The following is a 26,421-nucleotide window of genomic DNA, read 5'->3' as shown; positions in this document are numbered from 1 at the left end:
ATTGTCAAATTACAATCCGAGAGCTATCATGGCTGTAGGTTGTGTGTAAGTCATAGTTTACGATTTTTCCACATATTATAGCTTGAGAAATCCAATTAGTTCAGTAAATTCCTTGCGTCACATGGAGGGCCTGGGCATGGATGGTTCAGCATCTTTTTGCCAAAACAACATTCAACGTTCGACACCGACGCTGGATTTTCTGTGGCACGGGCTCCTTAAAGCTATCGCATTAAAGTCCAAGTGCGATAAGCTCCCATTGTGCCCCGCTTACTTTGTGCTTTAGGCGCGAGTGAAAGTTCGCGGGTTAGGCAAGAAAGACCGTGGCTTCACGAGTGCCGCCTTCCTGCGCGCTCAGCACGGCTGAGCACATACGCAGCCCCACACCCTGCTTTAAGGTGTGTTTATAGTCCAACGTTATCAGCGTGTGAATGAGCGTCGCTTGACATCGGGCGCGTCGGAGCACGTTGGCCGCGTCCGGTAAAGTTGGCTGCACGAGTGCGTCGAACCATCGGCCGAACGATAGACGCTGTTGTTCTTGCCGACGTGTCGTAACATGTGCGTGCACTCCTGCTACGTCAGACTATATTTAGCCCTTTAGAAGTAATCTGCCATGTGTGCAAAGAGTGGACATGCCGAGAGAGTGTGCCTCATGTAAGCTGTCTTCCCGCGCTTTTAGTATTGGAGGTTGCATAATCTCGAGTTTAGGTGACTCGTTGGAGCGATAGGCAGACGAAGCATTCACTCCCCGCTGCTGGTGCTTTTTATGATAGCGTCATCCCAGTGCAGGTAACGCTATGAGCTGCTGGGGCGGAGTGCACGCGAAAGTGTGACTGGCTTCGCTTAATTCGTACTGCTGATGTGAAGATATCGTCAACGTGACATGAAACCGTATCACTCGTCGCCGACTCCCAAATTCACCAAAACGAATTTTCTCATTGAAATTATCTTTCTTTTTTTATTGCCCAATAATTCGGAAAATACTGCGGCCCCTTTTCATGTAAGGAATATTGATCGGCAACTGTACTTATTAGCATAAAAGGTAGAATTTCAATACAAAAAAATTTTGATATAACAAATTGCCAATTTTACCTACTTCGTTATATTGTGGTTTAACTGTATAATCAATTCAGCATGGAGTAATCTATTAAAAGCCTTTGAGAGGTCAATACAGACTGTGTCTATCTGCTTATTATTATTTAATGAGTTTGCAAATCATCAATTGTTTCAAGGAGTCGTGTCACTCTAGAAAGACGATGTTGGAGTCCATGCTGATTAGGTGACAATGACCTAGTGTTCTCAAGGTAGGTGTAGATCGATTTAGATATTACATGTTCGAATAGCTTACAGCATACACATGTTAATGATATTTGCCTGTAATTTTCGATTTTCTAGCTTACCACGTGATTTGTGCACTGGTACGATCTTGCCTATAAGCCAGTCATTAGGGACTGTGCTCTGAGCAAGTGATGCATCAAATATAACTTTTAAATGCAGTCACACCCATTTGGCACACCTTTGCAAAAAGGTGTTGAGAATACCATTTTGTCCTACCCATCTTTTGCTGTCTATGTTCAATAGAAGTGCTAAAATTATTTCATAACTACCCACTGCGCCTGGAATTTTTGAGCGTGAGATGTTGAGTGGGATAGCGCACCATCAGATTGTGATGGTACAGAGAACACCAACCGAAAAAAATCTGTTATAACAGCAGGTGATCACTACAGAATCAGTGATCACGTTATTATTGACAGCAATACAACATGAATCGTTTTCTTCCTGGGACATATGATGCCAGAACATTTCCTCCCAATATCACTTTTTGCTTCGGCAACTTGCACTCTTAACGTGCAGATAGGCTAGATATCTTCGCTCGGTCTTTTGTTGCCTTCTGTCTCTGACTGCTTATTTTACTCTTCAGTTGGATGATTTTTGGAAACACTCTGTTAAAACATTTAGCCCAATATTTGTGGTTCCTACTGGAAAGAAGAAGTTTCTGCTAAGCAGAAAACTTTTTTTTCCTAGATCATGTCCCTTATGAGCTAAAACAATTGAAACGTTCAAGCACTGTAGGCAGTCGGAGTAGAACATTGTTTTTTTAATATTTAGTAAGAATTGCTTTTTTCTTCATTTTTCTTTTTATATTATCAGTGTAAGATTGTAACAGTCTCGTTGTAAAAATGGTAACCTTCCAGTAAAGTTTGTTTTTGCAAAACATGTTACATATTAAGCTCTAACATGTTTTTTTTAGGTTTATATTTTATTTTATTTTATTTGAAAATACCTTACAGGGCATATGCAAAGCATTGAGTAAAGGGGGGCATCAGCAAAAGAAAGAAAGAAAGAAAAAAGAAACACTACAGGAAAACGAGGTGAAGTACAGGTAAATACAGCAGTACACCAAGACACGAGAACCACGAAAATGTTTAGAAAACGTGATTGCAAAACATAGTTACAAATGAAAAAATGAAAAAAATATATATTGTATGAATACTCAGGAAAGAAAAATTACATCTAAGGGTAACATACAAAACATTAGATCATTTAGCACGCATATTGCTTGCACACATAATCTTGAGAAAGCATCCTTTTTTTAGCTTTCTGTTGGCATATGGCATGTTATTTTAACCATGATAGTAGACTAAAAAATTCATTACTAAAGCCTACAAGAATGGGCCCCTTTTTTTCTGTGAAAGAACAGTTGGGGCTCCAAAAACTGCACCTTTGACGTGCTACAGAGTGTATTTAATGAGCTGTGCATGCACTGCAGAGTGCTGGGGGCTGAACAGCATGTAAGCAATTAGCTTTGTTGATGCACTGACGTCGTGCTTCATCACCGTGTGTCAGAGGTACCGTAGTGACTCATGTAAGGGCCGCACTTTTTTTTCACCAATTTGATGAGGTGCAGCCCTTACACGGGACTGAACTTTTTGGTGAATATGGTGCCAGCGCAGCGTTCACTTGCGCACACCTTGAATCCCCAGACGCACTGCTGCATCAGAGGTCAAGGTGCAACTCTCGCCATCTAGTAGTGGCATGCAGAAGTATGCAGCACATGAACATTCTTTGGTGCGCACACACGGCATCAGGGCACCAAATGCGATTGCTTCTTCATTGCAAATTTTTTTTTCCAAATTTTGGGCTACCAAGTTGAGGGTGCGGCCCTTACACAAGTCTGTACAGTATTGGCTTAAATCAGAGCAAAGAACAGTGTCATGTCTAAGATATCGGTCGTTCTTGTGTACTGGTTCTGTGGGGTACCCATTATTCTAGTGAAAGGCAGCACACAACATATAGAGACTGGTTCAAGGATAAAAATGGCTTGCTGTACCTTCTGCACCAATTATCAATAGCTCCACGAGTGTCTTGCACCTTCGAAAGTTGGAAATCCACAATGCTAAGCCACTGTAGAGATCATGGTGCAGCAATTCTTGAACACACAATTAATGGCACTTGGCCAATGTTTATGCTTAGTATTGTGGAAAATACTTGAAAGCTAGCTCTTCTGGAATGATTTATGCTCTAAGTTGCTGGATGTAGAGACTTTCTTTACTGCTATATGTCTTTAAAACAAGAATATCTTTGAGACTCTTCCTGGGAATAAAAATTTACCAGAGTCATTAGACTTCTCACAGCTATCTGTTTCAAAACATCTTTGGGTTTCTAACCCAGTATAGTGTATGTTTCTAGCTAGTTTAACCCTTTCCGTGCCATGGATGAAATGGATGAGCTGGGTTCGTCTGCGAGTTTCTAGTGAAAATGACCAATGACGAGCTCAGCTCAGTGAAGACACTTTTCATTCTCTTACAATTTTCATTTTCACGTTGGTGATGCATTTCATTTTCTTGTATATTTTGCTCTTAAGTTCGCCTTTTGCAATTAATCAGTTAAAATATCATTAATAAACAGTTAAGGCATTGTCTGCATTGACATTAATAAAAAATTCAGCAGTAAAACATATGGCCAGTTTTGGTCAAACCTCAGGATAGTAGCGTGGCAAAGAAAGCGTTAATTGTACTGTCAGTTCAAACCCACAAGTGTGCCTAGGGCCACATGTATGATGCATTTTTTTTGTCATGGTTATGGCCTTGCTATTCAACAAAAATAAATTGTAGCAGTTTACTGCACATTTTTATTTGATTAATAAGTGATAATAAATTTAGTAAAGCAGAAACTTCTATGTTAAGTGCCTATGTTTTTTGAAACTTAATCACTGCTTTAAAAAAAAGTGTCGGTCTACTGTCAGTTTCAAGTATTGCTGCTATTAAGTTCTCTTCTGTGAGTGTGTTCTATTATTATATGCAAATGTTTTTGATTTTCCGCAGTTCGAATGTGCTGCAATGTGGCATTGAAGAAGTCGTGGATTCATCTGAACCTAGTCCACCAGAACCAAATGTAGCCTCTCCTAAAGGTCTTGATGTACCAGTTTTAAAGGCTCCACAGGTTGTGACACCTGCTGCTTCCACCGTCAGGCTGGTCAGTTCTCCAATCTCCGTAAGTTGTTACGGCATAAGCTAAGTGTTTATTGATCCTCTCCATGAAACTTTGTTGATACTTGTGAAAATACTGGATATAGTTTTAAACATATTTTTTTTCACACTTGTGTTGATGAAGTGTTAGAGAAGTTTCATACTAGTGTCACATGGGCATTTCGGAGGTCTTCGAACCGTTAGTATATAGATTCATCAGTGAAGTAGGTGATGCTACATAGGAAGTTTCATGGCCACCGAATCAGTAAGTCTATAGAGTTGACAGTGTAGTCACGTGAAACTCAATCAAAACCTCAAGGACCTTCAAGCAGCTGGCATGGGCACGTGTGTCAACAGCTTGTTTACACTGGTGTACTATAATCCATTCAAAGAAAAAAAATTCACCTAAGGTCACGATACTCCATAATGCGAAATTTGAGCGCAGCTGTATATGTGTTTTCATTTCGCGATAAATTGGCGAGCGCAGACAATCTGTCTCATGCGGCAGGTTGCAAATGGAGTGAAGTGTGGCCCGACTGCATCGGTAATCAGGATATCATGATAGGTAGCATGTGGGTGACATATGGGCACGGTTCACAGAAGCCACCGCAGACATACCTCTGCTCATGCAGCACTTTGTTTTCATATATGGGATCGGCGGCAACATCGGTGAACAGACAACGTGCAGTACTCTGGCTCCATCTTGTAGCCATCGTCACCGCAGAGCCTGTCTTGCTCAGCACTACGCTTTTCGTTAGCCATACCCTCCTCCTCCGCTTTCCTCCTTGCACTTTCTTCACTATCATTATTGAGATCATTAGAATGATTACAAGTTGTTAATATTCAGGAGGAGGTCCCGGAGTCAAAGACTGCAATGGGACCTCCTTTACAAAGTAAACATAATAAAACAAAAGTACAGCAGTTTTCAACAAATTGTTAACATAGAAAAATTACAGGTTTTAGTATGAATACCATGATTGAAGAATTACATATGCATAAATGTCATGACAGTCAGTCTTTCAGTCAGTCTTTCATCTCCTGCTGCGCTCTGCCTTTGCTCTTTCATCCTTCGCTCTGCTCGTTCACTTGGTGACAAGAAATGCTGACGCTGTCGTAGGAACGGGCGCCTAAGCGCTGTGCTCTAAAATAATAGGCACGTTGGAACATGGAGGAAGGAAATATACTAGGAGGGAATGTGACATGATAAAATTGAAGCCAGAAAAAGTTGGCCTAATATGATAATGTCGTGGTAGGTTTTAGTATCTCCTACCGCCACTCTCAGCACGTGCTCTTCTGAAAAGACAGCAGGTGCGACAGCAACGTACAGTTTTCACACTTGCACATCACAATGCAAGAAGCTACCTAAGTGTGTATATTACAAGAAACAATCAAAGTTTCACAAGCTTATTGGGATAAAATGTGCACAGAGCAGTTAGCAAAGCACAAGAACAAGTGCGCATGGAATTAAATCTACCAGGAACCATACATTCTTGGTGTATAGAGTTTCTTACACTACTATTTAAGCAGCAACCACATGCACACAATATTCAAGTGATGTGACAAGTAGACCCTGTCCTGCATCAATGTGACATCACGAAAAAAAGTAGCGACAAGTTTACATTGTTGTCTGAATAAATACAATCATGCAGCCTTAAAAAACACCACAAACATACCATAAGGCCAATGTTTTAAAGGGACACTAAAGAGAAAAATGATTTCTTCTGCATCAGTAAATTACCTCTCTAGGACACGAAAAACACTACTCTTACTACGATAAGACGCTTGGTAAGCCAGAAAAAGCGCAAGAACGAAAGACTGGTGGCGACGCCTCCTTGAAATTCCCGCGCCTGGTGGCGGTGACGTCATGAATTTTGATGGTATCTTCTAGGGCCTACCAACTATATATAGCGGTACAGATTGACTACATTGTGTTCTAAAGGAACCAAATATTAAACATGGCAAGTTTCGGGAACCTTTATTCAGCCAACGCAGCCGAAATGCGAAAGCATGCTTTGGAATCCCTGACGTCACGCTGACGTACCGGCGCTGGGGTTTCGGCGCGAAATTCAAATACTGATACTTGGACCTTCATTTTCTCATCTAATAATCAAACTATTTTTTTTAAATGACTGCCTGCAGGGTTCTCAAGCAATGCTTTATTAGTCTAAACTGATTTGTTGTTGCGCTTTAGTGTCCCTTTAAGCAAGGTGTATTAGACCTAGCTTTAACTCTTCCCTTACCACACCTATAGAAATCAGTCAAAAATGACCGGCAGTTTTTCTACAGGTTGTTAAGCATTTCCGTTGGAATTCTTTTACTAGCAACAGCTTGCACCATCTGAAGTGACGACTGATCTTTAACTATTTGTCGGATTTTACAAATTTTGGCTGATTGGGGATTCTGGAAAAATAAAACTTTGGTGGGAGGTACTGTCGCAACTAGCCTCCAATACTCCTAACCCTTTTAATAAAAGGACACAAAATTTGCGGTTTGATCGACTCGGCAACACAATTTTAAATGACAGCAGTGGTGAAGACACAGAAGTTTCTCTCAGGTTGTCAATATTCCAATCTGAAGTATCGGCTGTTTTAACAATGTCTCAAACAGCAGTAGATGCTCATGAATGTGTGTTATTTTGATAATTGTGTTTGACTAATATCAAGTACAACTTTATTTTCCCCACCATGGAATGATTTTGTCCATCGGCACTTCGACAGCGTATGTACAAATTATTGCGAGCAATCCTCTCTATCGTGTGAGATTTTCACTCACAGAAGAGCGCACAGTTGATTTCAGACCGAGCTTCAACTGAAGCTTGACTAACTGTCTAATCGCTTACATTTTGAACACTGCCTGTGCAAGTGACCTTATATATTACAGTACAATAATGTGCAACATGACACATTATGATACAGCACTGTACAGGCATTGAAAAATGCATGCAGAGGCACCACTTGAACACACACTAGGTCACCTTGCTTGCACAGAAAAGCTGACGCAATATTCAGGAACGAGGAGGCTTCTGCTTGCTCCCTGATCTGACAGCCATTCCTTCGCGAGCCTGAATAATGCAGTGAAAAACAAGCCAGGTGCCTGCTGCAATGAGTAAAAACAAATACTCCCTATACTACAGGACATTACCGGTTTTCACATTTACAAAGCTACTGCTTTCTCACATAGTATGGGCATCACTATGGGTAGTATTGATGCCAAAAAATCATCTTAATAATTTTCTTGCGTGTCCTGACTTCCTAAAGTTTGGAACTAGGAGCCAGGTGCATATTTTGTATATTTCAGATTTTTTTGTTCTCAATGCTTATACTAAAAATAGCAAATTATTACTTTCATTTGTGTTCCTTGAGGTGCTTTTTTGAAGTTTTACACATGAATTCTCAGAAATTGTCTGAGGAATTATTACTGCTATACATCCATTCAAAACACCAGTGATCAGGGTATAGTTTTTTGCATCGCATTATATGAAACAAAATGTGGAAACATAAAAGCACCGAAAATGAGCACATTTCTAGCAGTAACGAAAGAGTTAATATGCCTGTAATCACCAGTAAAAATCTGTTCTGTGTCATCAGCATGAAATGTTGTGGCAGCATCTGGTGAGAAAAATGCAAAACACTTTCATGGATCTCGGTGGTGTCTCAGGCGTAACAGCATCAAAACAAACAACCGACCTCAATAATAACAACAAGGCAGCGCCAATACTTTGCCCTCAGTTTGAGATGAGATGAAGCAATGGCTGATTTTACTATTTATTTTTTTGCTGTCACAGCAGAGAGCAAGTTCAGATCGAAGTGGGGCAGACTGGTTGCTACCATGTTGCACAATCACGCTGTCGCTGGTGGAGGCCACTGTGCAAACTTCCAGTTGACAAGCGAAATTTTCTGGCTGGCCAAAAATAGCCAACACAAGCAACAGCGACGGATCACCCTCTGCGAGAGCAAAACCTGTCGCTTATCATCGTTGCTTGTCAACTTCGCTCGAAAATCGCATGCATGTGGTTGCGCCTTTAACCCTTTAAGGACGAGACGTATAGACACCCAGAATAAAAATGTTTATTTGCTATTTAAATGTGCAAAACACATCAAGAATAAGCATAATCAACAACAAAAAAATGTTGCAGAAATTTTTTTAGCAATAGGGACAAAATGCCAGGCAGGAAATGGAAAGTGGGCTTCGCCCCAAGCCACCTAAGGCTTCATTTGGAATTTGTACAAGCAGCTCTCATGATATGTGAACTTTAAGTGTACATTTCATACTGCTTTACATATCACGTGTGTGACACCACTGTAGCTGTAAATCTTACATTGGTCAGTCTCCTCTGACCTTGCTTTCAAAAGACAGCAAGTCGCATGCCAGATTTCTTCTTCTTCACCCTGTGTTTCTGCTCCAAACCTACAAATGACGCTTGCTGCCTGTCATTCAGTGTGAACCGAAGACATTTAGCCAGAAACTTCGTACTGAATACTGAAACTCGGCATGGAAAAACAATTTTCTGGTGTGTTACCTGTAGGCAACAATCGTCAATAAAGGGTTAAAGGGAAATCTCATGTCACTCTGTCTGAGTTTCCTATCGGGCACTGTGTCACCATGGGAATAATGGGAACACAGTGGGTGTGCAAGTCTTATCTTTAACACAGCTCTGCTTAAAACATAATCATTTCCGCACAAGTAATGGTTTCTTAGAATGAAATCATCATATAAAGTTTTCGTTTGCCTGTACTACATCTTGTGTTATTGTTTACTCGCATTTAATGCAAGTGAAGAAAATAAAAATAGACTAACAGATGTTTGAAACTGACACAAAGTAAACACACCTTGTAGTTTTTCTTCCAACATCAGCGGCTGCCAGTACAATTCTCATTTGATTTAATTGTACAACCGAGCACAAGTTTTCATAGTTTAATTTTAACAATGGTTTTACATAAAAATAAACAAATTCTGCATTTTGCATGCTCTTTTAGTAAAGAATGAGAAATTTTAACCGACAGCCAGATGTATTTTCATGGTGTTTTAGGTTTTCAAGAAAACCACCTATCCATAGCCACCACATCCCGGCATTTCCATGTGTCCAATAGCACAGAAGCACCAGTTTCCCCTCTAGGTAATTGCAAAAAACTCAGTGCTGGGCCATGTCTGCCAAGTGCAGTGTCAAGTGTTGGGCCAACTTTTAGAGATACAGAAGGAAGGAAAGGTGAAGGGGGCAGCTTCATGGAGGATTAGCCTGCAAAGGCTGGCTGCATGATGTACTGCTTCCTCCTAGTTTCTTTCCTTCCTCCATGTGTTGGAATAATTGAACAGGGGTGCTGTTGTGAACATTGACAAATTTCGCCATGTTGTCAAATTCACCATCTTGTCAGCTTTGATTGGCCCAGAGCAGGCCCAGAGAGCTGCTACGCCCTCTCTGATTTGCTCAAGATGCTGCCATTACCAAATTTTACAATATGGTGGAATATGACTATGTCCAGAATAGCAACCCTGGTCTGAAAATCAGTTGGCAACTATAAATGAATTCTTCGTCCTTAACTTGTCTTGGCTATGAGCCATGTCAACGCTACTGCGATTTGCTTTCCATTACCAAAACTGTTGATTGTACACGTTTTCAAGCACTTTGAAAATTCGGAATTCTGATGATGATGATGATGAAAAACTTTATCCTTCATTAAAGGGAAGGGGGCAACGGGATAGAAGGTTGGGGGAGGAACTACTTGGAGTAGGCCTCCTCCATCCTTTCAGCCCACTCCAGGACGGCCTCCTGAAGGTCGGGCCTCGAGCTGTGCAAGGCAGCCTCCACTGCTCCTCACTAGATATTAATTGCTTGAGGAAAGGGGTGAAGGGGTGCTTAGGGCACCCCCACATGATGTGGTTTAAGTTTGCTTTGGGAGAGACGCAGAATTTACGAGAGGGAGAAAGGTAAATGGAGGGATGAATGCGGTGGAGGAGGTAAGGGGAGGGAAAGGTGCAAGTCTGCAGCTGTCGCCACAGGACTTCACACCTGCACGGGGATTTGGCCATGAGTGGCGGAAAGGTTAGACGCTCTAATTGGTAGTGTGTGCAGATGTCGTGATAGGTAATAAGCCAATCCCGTGCTTTAACCCTTTCGCTGTCGGACCTTTCTGGCCGTGACGCCCCCCCAGTGTCGGCTTGGTTTCAGGGAACGAGCATAACAGGGAATGAACATAGCAATTTATTTTTGATTGTGATTGGTATACAAACAACATAGTCACTGCAATATGCACATTTCAGTGTTCTGCAGCTGTTGTTAGTAAACATCATCATCATCATCAGCCTGACTATAACATCCGTTCAACATCTGAATCTGACGACGCGGAACTCCCCTCTTCCTCGCATGAGACTGTCCGAGTCTGAATCCGAGCTCGGCTCGTACTCTGAATCGGAATTGAGCCACCGCTCCAATGAGCAGACGAAGGTCCGCGCGCTCAGCCATCCGAAAGTAACCGCGCGCAGGGAGGATGCGCTTTCAGTCGCCCGCACAACGGAGAGAAATGGGACGTTGCGTGATCAAGAAGACAGAGGGAGATGGAAAAAGGCTAAAACAAAGTTCGAAGGGCTTTACGTTTACTGCTGCAAGTCGGAAGCGAGGGTGCGGCGAGAGAGCGAAAGCAGCTATCGAGTCACTCTTTTCGGAGAGGCAACGGCGCAGCGCGCGCCGCTGAACTTGACGCGCCGTAGCAGACACACCAACAGAATAAAAATAAAAACCTTCAAACCCGCGGAGATGCCAGAACAACCCTTGAACCCATAACCACACGCGCGCGACGCATGATACAGCGAACGCGGAGCCACCGCGCCACTCAGCAAAGAGAGAGGGGCGAGTGGCAGTCGCACCGTACTCTTCAATACGTGACTAACATAGGTCGAGGCGAAAATACGAACTTGTAGAAAGAGTGAACAGATGGAGGGGCCAGTTCAGGAGCGCCAGCTTTGCGCTCAGGCGCGAAATTTTGAATGCACGATAGAGAACGTACCGGTACATCGGTGACACTGTGGGGGGGAAGCGCGAAAACGTACCGGTACGTCGGTGACAGCGAAAGGGTTAAATGGCGCCTCCTCCGTAATGAGGTCCGGCACATGTGATGCCTGAACCCGGACTGTAAATCCTCGGGCACTGGCATGAGCCGCCTCATTTCCGGCAAGGCCTGCATGTGCAGGAGTCCAGATTAAGGCTACAGTTTGATGGAAAGGATGGGCCAAGAGGAGGGAAAGGGCTGGCTTAGAAACCCTGCCTGCCCCGAAGTTATGTATGGCCATTTTGGAGTCGTTAACGATAAGTGATGAATTTGGGATTGTAAAGGTCAAGGCTATGGCCGCTTCCTTCGTCTCCTCCGAGGAAGAGGCAGAAATGGAGGCGGCCGCAGGGACCTGGCCGTGAGAGTTAATGACTGATATTGCATAATGATTTCTGTTCCCATATTCGACGGCATCAACATAGAGCACATCGTTTGAGGGGGAAAATTGTTTTTGGAGAGCCTTTGCTCGCTGCCTCCTGCGCTGTTTGTGGTGCACAGGGTGCATGTTTTTAGGAAGTGTGGGGATGCAGAGGTTCTCTCGTATGTGATGTGGAATGGCGTATTTTGTCTTGATGATGGGTGCCGGAGTGATAGAAAGAGTTTGTAGAATGTGTTGACCTGTTGTGGTGTTAGAAAGTCTTCTGTACCAGGATGTGAGATAGCCGGCTTCTGTGAGTTCAGTAAGTGTGTTGAAGGTGCCAGTAAGCATGAGCCTTTCAATGGAGGTCCATATGGGGACCCCCAGAGCGAATGTATATATCTTGCATAAAAGAGTGTGGATCTTATGTGATTCTGATTTAAGAAAATGTAGATATGGTGTTGCGAATGTAATCTTACTGATAACAAAGGCCTGGACCAAGCGGAGAAGTACGGCCTCCTTTAGTTCGCCATGTTTATTGGAGACTCGCCCTAGAAGGCACAGGGTGTGATCAACTGTGGTGTGCAGTGTATGTAGGGTATATGTGTTGAACCGGTTTCTTTGAATGTGTAAACCAAGCAGCCGGAGCCTGTCCACTTTAGTAACAGGGATGTGGTTTAGAATGACCTGTATATTAGGCGTGTTTTTCGGCCTACAGTGGAATGGAAGGAGAAGTAGCTCGGATTTTTTAGGGGAGCATGTGAGATTCATAGCTCCTGCATGAGCTGCGACTGCATTGGCTGCGGCCTGCAGAGTGTCTCGAATCTCTCCATCGGCGCTGCCAGTCATCCAAAGAGTGATGTCGCCGGTGTAGAGCGAAAACTTGAGATCAGGAATAGATCGCAATGCTCCCGCCATCGGCATCATAGAGAGGTTAAAAAAAAAAGGGGACAGCACTGAGCATTGGGGCGTGCCGTAGCTACCCAAAGCGTTCGAAGGGAATTGCTCTGTGCCTATGTGTATGGTTGCGGTATGGTTGGCTAAGAGGGTACTCATATGTGTTTCTGCCAACCTCAATGAGATTAAGCTCTCTGAGAATGGCAGAATGTGAAACGTTATTGAAGGCTCCGTGGAGGTTTAGACTCAGAATTTCTTGCGTATCTAGACTGCTATTGGGATTAATGATGTCATGTTTCAGTCAAAGCATGATATCTTGGCATGAGAGAGATTTTCGAAAACCCACCATGTCTGGTGGATAAGGATTGTTGTCTTCCATCTATTTACTGAGTCTGTTGGGGATGACATCTTCAAGTGTTTTACCTAGACAAGAGGTTAGTGACATAGGCCTAAGATTAGAAGTGTTCAATGGCTTGTTTGGCTTTGGGATAAAATTACACTGGCATCTTTCCATGAACTAGGGAGGGTGCCTGTGTCAAAGCAGTGATTGAAGTACGCCGTGATGGCTGTAACAGAGTTGTCTAGATTACGGAGTAGATTGTTGTTGATAAGGTCAGGGCCTGGTGCTTACTTTGTCCACACAGTGACTAGGGCATGGCAAACCTCTGGTGCCTAGTGGCTCGTTGGGTTCGCCAGTGTACTTTGGCATGTCATACTGCGGATCGGGAGGTAGATGTTTATGGCAGAGGCCGTCAAAGAGTCCGTTGATATTGTTTTTGTACATGTAGCAGTTTGTTTATGCTGTGGTTGTGGTGTGCGCGCAGTGTGGTAGGGTCTAGTAAGTGTTGCAAGAGTTGCCATGTGCGCTTGTTGTCGAGGTTCTCATGCATGCTTTCACAAACCTGCCCCACTGATGGCAGGCCAGTTGTGTGGCGTACTCCTGGATCTGGAGGTCTAATTTGGCAATTCTGAGTCTTAGCCTTCGGTTGTGCTGTCGCCTCTTCCACCGTTTGAGAAGAGACCGTTTGGCTTCCCACATGTGTAGAAGCTTGGCATCAACCGTAGTGAGAGCGGTTTCGGTTGGCAAAGTGGTAGTGTGCGTCTGGGCGTCTGAGCATAGTTGCTGAACACATTCTGAGATGTCTTGGATGTTTGTGGGAGCTGATGTCTGGCGGGCCTCTCAAAAACTGTCCCACTTGGTAAGGCTCAAGGGTTTGGGTGCAGAGGGTTTGTGTTTGAATTGTAGTGTGGTGGTAATCATGTAATGGTTGCTACCGAGGTTAACTTGTGAGTTGTGCCATGTGACGTGTTGGATCTGTGTGTAAGGGTAAGATCGGGGGAAGTGTCCTTAGCTATGCTGTTGCCTAGCCTGGTTGGTGCATCGGTGTCATGTAATGTGAGTCTGTGGTCTTGTATGCGGATCCATAGGGCTCTGCCCTTAGGAGTAGAAACGGAGTGACCCCACAACTGGTTGGGTGCGTTGAAAGTGCCAAGAATTAGGAGGGAATGGTGGACGGCAGCAGCAATGGCTTGTGCAAAGAGGGAGTCAAAGCGGTGATGTTTGTCTTGTGGAAGACTATAGATATTGAGAATGTAGAGACCAGATGCATGATTTTTACGAGGAATAATTTCTAGTAAATCAAGCTCTATATTGACACTGGCGAATTGGGAGTGATTGGCCGTGAGGTGCTTTTGCGTAAGAATTGCCGTGTCAGGCCGGGAGACTTAATTGGTCTGATAGACATTATAACCTGGGAAGCTGATTAATTCGTGAGTTTCCTGAAGCGCAATGACAGCTGGGAGATTAGAAGAGGAGGCTAGAAACTGGTGGAGGTGTGCTTTCTTTTTTCGGAACCCCCTACAGTTCCATTGCCACACTTCAAACTCGGAGCGAGTCGGGTTATTGGCCATTGTAAGCGGAGCTGGTGGGAAGGCGGATAGAGCAGGTGCAACTATGTTAGGATGATTCGCAGTGACTCCAGCTATCCAACTCATAGTTTGTTGGATATGTGCTTGTACGAAGTCAATAAATTTGTCAAGCTTTTCATTCGTGGCTGTGTAATCTGTATTAATTTTTTCAACTACGGTGAGTATATTATGGAATTTAGTCCCCAAAGCGGTTAGCCTGTCAATATAATTTAGGGTTGTCTCGTCCAGGGCGTCCTCTGATCGTGGAGTTCTTGGAGTTTTACGTCTGCTGGGGCGAGAGGGAGGCGGTTCCCGTTCAGTGGAGTGGCTAGTGTCCATGGGGCGGTGTGAATAGGTTTCAGGTAGGGCTGATGGATGATGAGTCGAAGGGGTGTTATAAGAGGGAGGGGTTTCAGAGGTTGAAGCGGAAGGGTGACGAGATTGGAGTTCTAGTTTAAGTCTTTGAATTTCGGCTTTTAGAATCGAATTTTGTTTGAGAAGGGATTCATTGTTAGCAGTCTGATTCGAAGAGCAGCTGGAAGAGGCTACCTTAGCCCAGCTTCCCTAGGCTGGGCTGCGCGAGGAGTCGGCAAGAGGAAGGCTTGGTGACAGAGCTGGCCAGGCGACGTCTTGAATAGCAGAGCCAGGCCCACGGTCCTTGCTTTTGCTGTGACTTCTTCACTGGCTTGAGTCGTGAGTGCAGTCGAGACTGGGAGTTCGGTTGATGGGTGAAGTGTCCTGTTTGTGCCTGGGATGTGTAGGGTGCGGTTTGAATCTTTGTTTGCACAGCGAGGAGTCAGTTTGATGGTTTCTGTTGCACACAGCACAGATGGGGTCACATTCGTGGTCCATAGGTGCGTCTTTCATTCGGCACTTGGGGAAGAGTGTGTCAGTGGCGTTGGTGCAGACGTCCTGGCGATGACCAGTCTTGCGGCATTGGGTGCAGGCTTCTACCTTCTGCCTCAAGAGGTGGAATCGAGGTGCACAGTAGTCGTAGTTGACATAGAAAGGGATGATTTTTCTCTAGAATATAACCATGATGGTTTCAGCATTGTGCACCCCCAATAGTCAGTGTTGGGTTGCATCTGCGGAGGGTTGAGCAATGTCGTCTTCTGAGTAATCTGGGGGCAAGTGAATGCATCCTCTGCAGGTGTCGATGGGATCGGCCACATGGGTGGCTACTTCATGAAGGGTACCATTGAATTGCATATTCTGGATGTTGTGGTAAAGATCGGCTGACCCATGTCTGGTGTGCTGATTAGAATTGTATTGTTGACAGTGTTGACACGAATTTGGTCAGAACTGGTAAGGTTGCAGATGGGGAGCCCCGCAGCCTTGAGGATGACTTGTCTGAGGACGCATGCATGGATCCCAGCACAGTTGAGGCCCCCACGAACTCTGAGGATGATCTTATAATCACTGCGCGGCAGCGGTGGGGGCTTCAGTTCTTCTCATGATTGGGTCCTATGAGCCGCTGCGGGGTTTACTGGTGGCGCTGTTGATGCTGTCTTGAGAGGTTATCATGGATCTCGCGCCAGATACGCGTACCATCGACGCCAGCAGCGTCGTGCTCCGTTCCTGTGCTCATGCTAGGCAGAGTTAGGCCTAGCAGCGAGACGGCCAGCCGAGAGCCCTAAAAAGTGCTGCGGCTCGTGTAAGGCACGTCGGAGTTGTTAAAAAAAAAAAAAACAGAATTCTGAAATTTAAGCCAAGGTGAATACTGAAAAGCATAATAGTCTATCAAATATTTGCGCAAGCCTAGTACAGTAAACTCTCAGTTGTACGAACGTCGGTTTATCGAATATTTCAGAATAACGAACTTTTTAAAAATCCCTGGCAGTTTTATTATAGATTCTATGCAAAAATGTTTCACTTAAACGAATTTCGGCACAGTCAATATTTCAGTTTAACGAACTCGCTCAGAGGACCAAGGCTTATTTTTACGAACCACGTGGTGTGTTTTTCATCGGCTCCGTTCAGCCTTCCAGTTTTAAGTAACAACGGCAATTCGCGTGCCCACTTTCGAGATGAGTGCGATGAAACGGAAGCGATTGTCTCTCTCGGACAAGCTGGAAATCCTTCAGCGCCTGGACAACGGTCAAAGGCAAGTGAACGTTGCAAAGGACTATGGAATTGCACCGTCGACGTTGTCAACGATTGTGAAACAAAAATCGAAGCTTGAAGAAGAAACTTCGATGAATCCCGCCAGGAAACTATTCTGCATGGGGTACTTCAAATAAGTGGACGATGCCTTTGCGGTATGGCTTCGCGACCTACGATCTCAAAACATTCCAGTGTCCGGCCCGATGATACAGGGCAAAGCGAAGGAATTTGGTCTTCTTCGGGACGTTCGCGGCTTCGAAGCAAGCAGTGGATGGCTTACACGATTTCGGGATAGGCATGGGATCGCGTGGAAAACGATTTGCGGTGAAAGCAAGGACGCCAACCAAGCGGCAGCGAGAACCTAGAGCGATGAGGTTGTAGCTGAAGTTGTAGGGTACATTGGAAAGTTGAGAGACTTTGTGTCTCAACAGCAAGCTGTGCCAGAAGAAATGTACAAAAACATTGACTCTTTGGACAGTTTTGTTACTTCCTGTGCTTTAAAAGTACAAGTGCAGAAGAAGATTACAGATTTCTTCTCTAAGTGAGAAAGGCAGCATTATAACTGTTATGAACGTTGTTCTTGTTGATATGTACAAATTCCATTTCACACATTTCTAACACTATGGGTGCCATGTCTATTGCTCCATGAATTGCACTTCAAACTTTTGTCTCTGTATGCCATGTCTTATGTTGGTCTAGTGAATATTCAGTTTAGTGAACTTCCATTCTTCGGTTCCTTGAAGTTCACTCAAGTGAGAGTTCACTGTAGTTCACTAATGCAGCTTAACCTAATGTTCTAATTGTCCCAGTAAAGATGTGAAAGTATGGTTGAAGTCAACAAAACATAAAACAGGATAGCACACTAAGTAAAGGTCATTGTAATAGGTCTACTGTTTCGTAGACCTGCACGAAGGAATTTGTCTCAGATTGCACTGTGAACATGGCTTGTTTACAGTTTTATGTATTTTTTCTTGCTATGGCACCTTGTCTAATTTACCTAGTTAAACATGCTGCAGCTGCTCAAGGATGTATTGACCCCCATGTAACATTTCTTGAATTACATAGCATAGTCATATGCCCTGTCTGAGTTGGTTTGACTTGTGTAGAATGAACTGTCTCCTGTCATGCACAACATCTGTACTTATGCAGAATGTGGATGCTCACAACTACGGATAACCAGTGGGGGATGGTGTCACAAAGCTGCAGCATATGCTACTCACAATTGTTTCCTCTGCTTGCCAGGCTATGTGGTATGGGACTGCTGTCAGTGCTGAGAGTATCATTGCTAGATTCGTATGCGCAAATAATCCTTCATATTGACACAATGATGTGGGGCTCCCGCACCGCGTTACGGCGCGCGCAAAGATAGGCGCCATGAAAGACGATGAAGCGCGTAAGCTGCACGTTTTTCTTTTGGCCCGCCATTAAAGAGAAGCGTCTATTTTGCAAGACTCTGTCTTCAATCTACGTTACATTTTTCTGGTGGAGGTGTGGGGTACATGCTACCACTCTCCGATCGAACACTGTCTACAGGCCCAGTACGAAATCCGGTCGAGCTGACTCCTGTTCACGTACGAACAAGCCGTCAACTTCAAGGACTGCCAACTAAGCATGAGCCTCTACCTAATCGAGTCAGAAGGATGAGTACATCAGTTCCGTCTTCTTCCTCAACCGCACCGACCGAGGTCGTCCTTAACCAACCGTGAATCCCCTCATCCTTCCATGGGGACACCTTCGAGGATGCTGAGGACTGGCTCGATCATTTTAAGCGTGTCGCAGAATTCAACGGCTGCACTCCAGAGCGCAAGCTACGCAACGCCTACTTTGCCCTCGAGGACTATGTGCGGACATGGTTTGAGAACTGTGAGGCGGCCCTATTGACATGGGACGAATTCCGACGGCAGCTAATCAGCACATACGCCAGCCTCGATTGCAAGGAGCGAGCTGAATCTGTAATTCAGGTGAGAGTACAGCGGCCAAACGAAAGCATCACAGTGTTTGTCGAAGATATGTGCCGACTTTTCCGATGCGCGGATCCGTCCATGCCGGAAGAAAAAAAGCTCAGGAACTTGATGCACGGTGTCAAGCAAGAGTTATTCGGTGGTCTCATAAGCAACCCACCAAAGACTGTTTCAGAGTTTCTCGCAGAAGCCATATCAATGGAAAAGGCACTGCAGGAGCGAACAAGGCAGTACAACCGCGACGTGTCGACCCTTTCGCGTGACCCTCTCGCTATACCCTTGGACAATACCAACGCCTTGCGGAAGCTCATTAGGCTTGTTGTTCAAGAAGAGCTCCAAAAGTTTCAGGTGTCTCCGGCATCGGTACCGCAACTTGCTCTGGCTGAGGTTGTCCAGGAGGAAATCAGGCAGGCAGTCTAAGTTCCAGAGTGAAGCAAGACACCACAGCACAAGGTACGGCAGCCACAGCCTCGCATGTCGTATGCGGAAGCTGCGCGAAGTTCGTTGTCCCTGATTTTTCACGATGTGAGCGACGTCCCGGACTTTCATGGTGTGCGTGCTGTTGAACAAGCAACTGGAGACTTCAGGCCTGACAGGAGGCCCTTGTGTTTTCATTGCGGTGAAGCCGATCACCTCTACAGGGCGTGTCCTTACCGCCGAGCTGGGCTCCGTGGATTTTCACTTCATGCGCCTTGCCCGTGCACTGGTGAACGCCCCCTGGAGATTGAAGCCTACCTCGCGGACGCCAGGACCTCGTTTGCCCCACGATTCCGTGACCCCCGGTCACCATCACCCACCTGAAACAGGCCTTCCAGCCCCCTCTTCACGCTGAGCACAACAAGGCTTCGCTCACCAGCCCTGCCTCCCAGGAAAATTGAGTCCAGCGACCTGCGGAGGTGAGGTCGCTGACGTTGCGAACGCGGAAGATCCTCCACTACGACAACTGCAATGTGACGTAATTGAGACGCAGTGAAAGCAGTGTAGTTTGGTGTCAGTATCTTGCGATGTACCAGTTACCATAGATGACTATGAAGTCACGGCGTTAATCGACACGGGTGCGGACGCGTCTCGCGCGTATACTGAACAAAGTTTTGACGCAATGGACCGGAACTCAGATTCGTACTGCAGGAGGGCACCTAGTAACAACAATGGGCCAGTGCACGGCACGAATCAACATTCAGGGCTTCATGTACATCGGCGACTTCGTCATTCTTCCTGAATGTTCAAAGGACCTTATACTCGGCATGGATTTCCTTCAGGTGAACGGTGCCATCATCGACCTGCAAGAGTCTAGAGTCAGCTTTGCTCCTACACAAGCCATAGCAAACAGTAGTGACAACGACCGTGACATCGCACTTCGCGTAGCTGACGATCACGTCATGTTGCCACCCAAGAGCAGCGTGCTTACCCTTATCCCATGTGACATGGAGGACGACACCGAAGGAATTGCTCCTGCTTCTTGAGCGCCACATTTGCATAGCTAGAGGGCTTCTTCAGATGCGAAACAAATGTTCAGTCATTTTGCTTACAAACTTTAGCAACGAGTATCGGCATGTACCGCGAGGAACGACAATTACGTTTCTTCGCGAAATTATTGATGTTACTGACATTGCCACATTGTAAATCGCACCGTCTCAGCAGTCTGAGTTACCCAGCCTAAAAGAACGGCTTCACATTAGCGCTGCTCTGCCAGAATGTGGATTCTCACAACTACGGATAACCAGTGGGGGATGGTGTCACAAAGCTGCAGCATATGCTACTCAGAATTGTTTCCTCTGCTTGCCAGGCTATGTGGTATGGGACTGCTGTCAGTGCTGAGAGTATCATTGCTAGATTTGTATGCGCAAATAATCCTTCATATTAACACAATGATGTGGGGCTCCCGCACCGTGGTACGGCGCACGCAAAGGTCGGCGCCATGAAAGACGATGAAGCGCGTAAGCTGCACATTCTTCTTCTGGCCTGCCATTAAAGAGAAGCGTCTATTTTGCAAGACTCTGTCTTCAATCTACGTTACAATATTCTGTTTTCTTTTTCTACCATTTCTTAACAGGCTTTTCCTTCATCTAACTTGGTTGGTGAGGAAGACCAAACACTACTTAGTGACGAAGAGCCTGCCAATAGCACTTCAGACCTGCTGAGTAGCTGTGTCATGTTGGAGGACCTTCCCAATTTTACGGGTAATGTGAGATCACATGCAGCTGTTTCTCCATCAACCCTTGCTGCTCCAAGCACTGAGGTCGCAACAGAGGAGAGCTCCAGCCAGAAGGAGAGTGCTGCAGCGTCACCACCAAGTCCAGGAATGCAAGTGGCATTGCAAGAAAAGACTTCTGGCACCACAAAGTAAGGGGAGCTCCTGGAGCCTGTTGTCGTGTTTAATCATGCAAGCAATCTTAAAGCTTTAATTTCAGTTTTACTGTGGAGAATCTTTGGAATTGGATTTGTTAGCCTGTCCTTCATGATATCAGTTGTTTGAGACTGATCTAGGCACTTGCACAAACTAAAACAAAAAGAATTGCTAAGCACCCTCAGTTAACTCTACTTCGCATTTGTAGTTTTCTGATAAGCTGTTAGTCCACCTGTTATACAGGTGGCACCTAAGCAAGTGCCTCTACATTGTGAATGGGCTCTGATGCATGTGTTCTTTTAACCAAGTCAACTGTAGGACTGAAGAACCATGCATCTGTTGAGTGACTAGAAATGATTATGACTTGAACTATTCAAGTTTTGTCCTGTGCTCTTTACTCGCTCGTCCTGTGTTGCGCTGTTCCTGTTTTTATTCTAAAGTTTTTAATGTTGGGATATCTGCAGCATACGCCTGTTTTAGACCTTCTGGGCACAGTAAAATCTGAATCGTATATAATCACAGCTGTTACAATTCTCATGTTTATGTATGTGATTCTGTCATGGATTCTTGTGTACTAGAGAAAAATGAGGGGCTGGACAACAATGAACAAATATGTATAAAAACACAACATTAAGAGCAACCAAGCGCACAAAAATACAAAGCACACAACTTGCAAGCAAAAGTCAGTTGGAACAATGAAAGAAAACTAATCTTGTTCACAACTACAGTAAAACCTCATTAATTCGGATTTCACAGGACCGAAAAAAATGTCCGAATCAACGGCCAAATGTCGAATTCCCGAGGGTATCAAGAAAACAATAAACAAAGGCATACTACGGCAAGCTTTTATTTAGTGAATGAATCGGCAAATCCTGTTTCTATTTTGTACAAAAGCATTGCGGAAGCTGCAATTTCCATCTCATGACTGATTAGCGCTTGCAGCAGTGAAGGCCTCGTGACTTCCTTCACAGCGCGGCCGCAGTGCGCGTCTTCATCTAGCTGAGACGCTTTTTTCGATCATTTATGATTATTTTTTCGCCAGTATCGCCAGGTCACTGCCCATCGTGATGTAGACGGTGCGCTTCATCCTCGACAGCTTCGCACTGAGTAAAAACGAAACTACTGTTTGCCGCAACCATTGCTAACGAAACTGCGGCCACTGTCGACGCGATCATGTATGGCGACCTTGCAGTTCTGAAGGCACGCGGCCGATGCGCGCACAGAGTCAAAACAAAACTACTGTTTGCCGTAACCGCTCCAGATAAAACCGTGGTCGCTGTCACCGTGATCATGTATGGCAACTACGCAGTCGTGAAGGCACACGTCCAATGCCATGCTAAGCGCGGCGGTAAACGCAAGAAGAAAGGCTTTAAAGGCGCAAATAGGCATGACGCGTTCTGGCGTTGCTGTCATTCATGTACGATTTCCACTGAGGACTATGGCCATGTGAACTCTGCCACTTTGTTTTGGTGGACGTCGCACATTTGCGGCGCTCTGCGCTCGCTGAGCTCCGAGAGTTGTCCGAATTAACCGATGTGCGGCCAAATATGTCCGAAGTAACGAGAGTTTCATTGCATTAGATAATGCATACTCCTGCCGGGACAAGAGGACGAGTCCAAATTATCAGATTTTCCGAATTAACAAGGGTCGAACTAACGAGGTTCTACTGTACTATGATTCAGAAACAAAGCAAATAATATTCTGAATGCCCCACAACGTGTTGCTGCTGGTGGTGAGTAGCCCACATAGCACATGGTGTGGCCGGTTGACTACTGGGTGCCTCCCTGTACATTTCTGTAGTGCATGACGAAGCTGCAGGTACAGGTCTAGGACATTGGGCTATGTTGCTGAAGGCTGTGCTGCAGTGCTACGACCCTACCTACAGCCATGGGTCAGTAGGTGGAGGGCATACAGGTTCCCTGTCAGTAGAATTCCTTTTCAAGCACAGGTCTGCAATGCTATTTTGTTTGTGCCTCCAGAGCTTAGCTGGATGAACAGCTTCACCACTCAAGGACAACAGCACTGGTCATGCCATCTCGGCAACTCTTTTCTTCTTGCACCATATACAACTCTTGTTTTCTCTGTTACTGATCTTCCTTATTTGTGTTCTTTACTTTTTCCTCTTCCGTCTCTTTCTTCATAACAACACTCATGACACTGCAAGCGACAGAAGTGCCTCGGAATCTATTGCACATGACCAGTGCATTTTGGTCATATGCACACCTTCTGCAAAATTGATTTACCTGTTTGGTGGCATCTTGCACCTGATATGGAAATTCAAATTTAAAATTGTGCTCTATCCATTTGGCAGCTGTCTTCATGGGTGTACCTGGCAAACCACCCCTTGGCTGTGTGTTGTTACTGAATATAAGAATATGCTTTGCACGCTGATACTGTTTGTACATGCTGCTGTTGGCTGCCGTTGAATTTTATCAGCAAAGCATTTATTTCATATTTGAGGTGGGGAGCGCCTTAAAAGTCAGAATAATTGAGAGACCGAAATAATGAACTCATCAGAAAACAAATGTCTTTAGTCTACAAAAGACCAAACAAAGCTTGTCAACGCATTGCTGCATGCACATATGTGGAGTTGCTCGAACATAAGCATTTTTATTGCATACATGGCAAAAAAAAAAATGCTTGTACGCATTGCTGTACATGCATATGCTGCATGATACCTGTATTTCAACCAATGTCGTGCTGGCATCCAAAATATTGGTCGTCCTTATACATTACACCTATGAGGCAAGGGATGGTGCCACAAAGTTGTCCTAATACAGTCAAACCTCAATATAACAAACCTCGATATAATGAAATCAGGGTGTCTACCAACCGGGAAAACCGGGAGAACCGGGAATTCTCAGGGATTTTGAGTAGTCTGGAAAAACTCAGGGAAAACTCGGGGAATTTGTGCCTCTATCAGGGAAAATTAGCTGTAATTCTATTGAAAGGGTCGAAAGTCGCGGTTATGCTGGCTCGAGTAACAGACAGGAATCGTAACGAATCGTCTTTGACGCCCAGTCGTCGGCTGGAGGAGTTGCCAGTGTACAGTCAACGACCGACTTTCCGGATTCCCGATAATTTGGACGGCTTCGCGGCACCACCACGTACCCGATAGAGTCAATGTATCATAACGTCTGAAATTTCAGACGCAAGAACTCTTCGCCGACCGATTTTCCGGACGTTTTGTGTGATCGCAGGTCCGAAACGGCATTAATGAAAGCCACCACCGCTGCCATTTTGGGTCTGTTCGATTCGCCTGCACCACTGTGAACCAGTTCACGGCGGATCACGAGAAGTTCAAAAACTGTGCAGCTCGATTCCGGAGGTGCAGGCCCAGCGAAACACTCGAAACGAATGCAAAGGTGCAGACGCGGTGTAAATGTTATGCTATGTCAGACTAATGTGCACGGAGTGCGTAAGTTTGAGAGGTCCTGAACTGCAGGTATGATCGGTTTCTGGGGCGTAAATACACACTACAGTTGCGTAGACACATCACACGTGTGTAAGCGGGCTTTTTACGGTGCTCGCGCCCGTGTGCTGCGTCGTCTGCTGCGTCGCTGCTTCGCACCTGTATGCCTGCACCAAGTCGGCACCGACAGTGGAGCGGGTGCAGCAAAATCATGAACCAGCCCTGCACCTTTCCTGCACCTTTTGAAACGAACGTCGTGGTTCTGCGGCCGCCATTGCTGCACCGCTGAAACGAATGGCAGGGTGCAGCACCTCGTGAACTGGTTCAAGTGGTGCAGGCGAATCGAACGTACCGATTACCTCGCCGCCTTGAACCGGTGCTCTCGCACGCAGATCCGCTGGCAGCCGTAGCCACCACTGCGGCAACGCTAGGCCTAGCTGTTTCGACGTTCGCTATTCATGCCGTTCGGTGCCGTGTTTCTTCATTTCTCCGCTATCAGCAATAATTTTGGCTTCGGAGCTCGGAAAGCGCGGCGCATTGCATAATGCTGGTTCCCGAAAGTCAGTTTCGCCTCAGTACAGTCGTGTGACGCGGTGAAACTTAACAAGCGTAGGAAGGGGCAATTGTCACGGGACACAGTATGTATTCCTTAATTTTACACGTGTGCACCCGCCCTCACCTGTCACAGTAGGAGCATCGATATGCCTAATGAGTGCACTGACAGGCATTCAGAGGTTTTTCAGACGTGCCTGTGTCGGTTTGAGCCCTTAAGGGCAGTAAAAGACATGGATTTATTTTTTCGGACTGCCTGATTTTTCGAAAGTTGTCGCGGCCCCTAGGGGGTCCGAAAAATTGGACGTTGACTGTAAATTGACCAAGAGTATTCTTCAAATGGTGCGTGGGGCGAACGCGCGGCGAAAGGAGGACGAGAACAGAAAGGATCGACGCACTGAGGAATGAACGGGGAATTAAGTATGCGACCGCTTCTTTGAAGGAGCTTGAGCTCAAAAAAAAAAAACAAAGTGTTGGCTAACGCCGAGATGCAGGTGTCCCTCATCGAAACCAAAATAAACTCTTTAAAACAGTGAAAGACAACACTGAGACGTCTTGCGCGAGCTGAGAGTATGTCAGGACAGTTGAGGTTGACTTACGAGCTGTTGAGAGAGAATCTCAATTGTGACAAAGTTCGGGCCTCATACCACTGAGCTTGCTATCAGTTGATAGAAATAGCTCATATTCGAAAATATTTGCTTCTGTATGCATCTCCTTTTTATTTGTACTTGAGAATGTCCGACTCGATTTGCAATTTTTTTCGAAGACATTTTATTTGCTGTACAGTTTAATAAACACTCCCTTCTGTTCTTTTTTTTTGAATAACATAAACACTACTCCTTAGTATTCAAATCGTATTAAGTCGGTTTTCTTTAAGAAAAACTTAATATGCTTACTAGAGAGTGACAGCATCGGGCAATATGGTTTCAGCCCATCTTGAGATAAAACATAGTTCTGCATCACTCAGGGAATTTTGCAAAGGCACAGGGAAAACCTGGAAAACTCAGGGAATATGGAAATGTCAACTTGGTAGACACCCTGGAAATTTGTGAACTACTTTAATTTCCTGATCTCAATTGCATTCAAAACCGTACATTTCTTTTTGCGATTTAACAAAGTAATTGCGTGACACGGTTTTAATATAACAAAGCTTTCAGCTATTTCATGCGTGTGCTTGGAACCTCTATGGCTAGCAAATCTAGCAAAAAAGAAAACTATAAAAATGTCCGCCAAGACAAATGTTATTTCAAGCGTCCTTCTGCACGTGAAGTTTGAGTGGTAAAACTGCCGTCAAAGCGCGTGCGGCCGGGATGCGGTGCACAGCTGCGGAACACAGCTGCGCCATTTGTTGCATGGGTAAACAACTTGCGGAGG

At 45.1% G+C, this 26,421-nt stretch overlaps 1 protein-coding gene across 15 annotated transcripts in view; it reads left to right on the top strand.

Annotated features, from left to right (window-relative positions):
* Positions 1 to 26,421, top strand: part of LOC126547420 (heat shock factor protein-like) — a 168,746-nt gene that overhangs the window by 121,607 nt on the left and 20,718 nt on the right. For 14 of the 15 annotated variants that reach the window (XM_050195416.3, XM_050195417.3, XM_055062650.2 and 11 more), the window contains 2 exons: positions 4,323 to 4,491; positions 20,790 to 21,079. In XM_050195416.3, coding sequence (XP_050051373.2) covers positions 4,323 to 4,491; positions 20,790 to 21,079 — 459 coding nt within the window. The remainder of the gene's footprint in view (positions 1 to 4,322; positions 4,492 to 20,789; positions 21,080 to 26,421) is intronic. The other variant, XM_055062640.2, reaches the window with a different exon arrangement.

Source organism: Dermacentor andersoni, chromosome 1 (genome assembly GCF_023375885.2).
Source record: "Dermacentor andersoni chromosome 1, qqDerAnde1_hic_scaffold, whole genome shotgun sequence".
NCBI lineage: Eukaryota > Metazoa > Arthropoda > Arachnida > Ixodida > Ixodidae > Dermacentor > Dermacentor andersoni.
The sequence above is the reverse complement of the archived record's forward strand: the minus strand, read 5'-3'. Positions and strand labels throughout refer to the sequence as shown.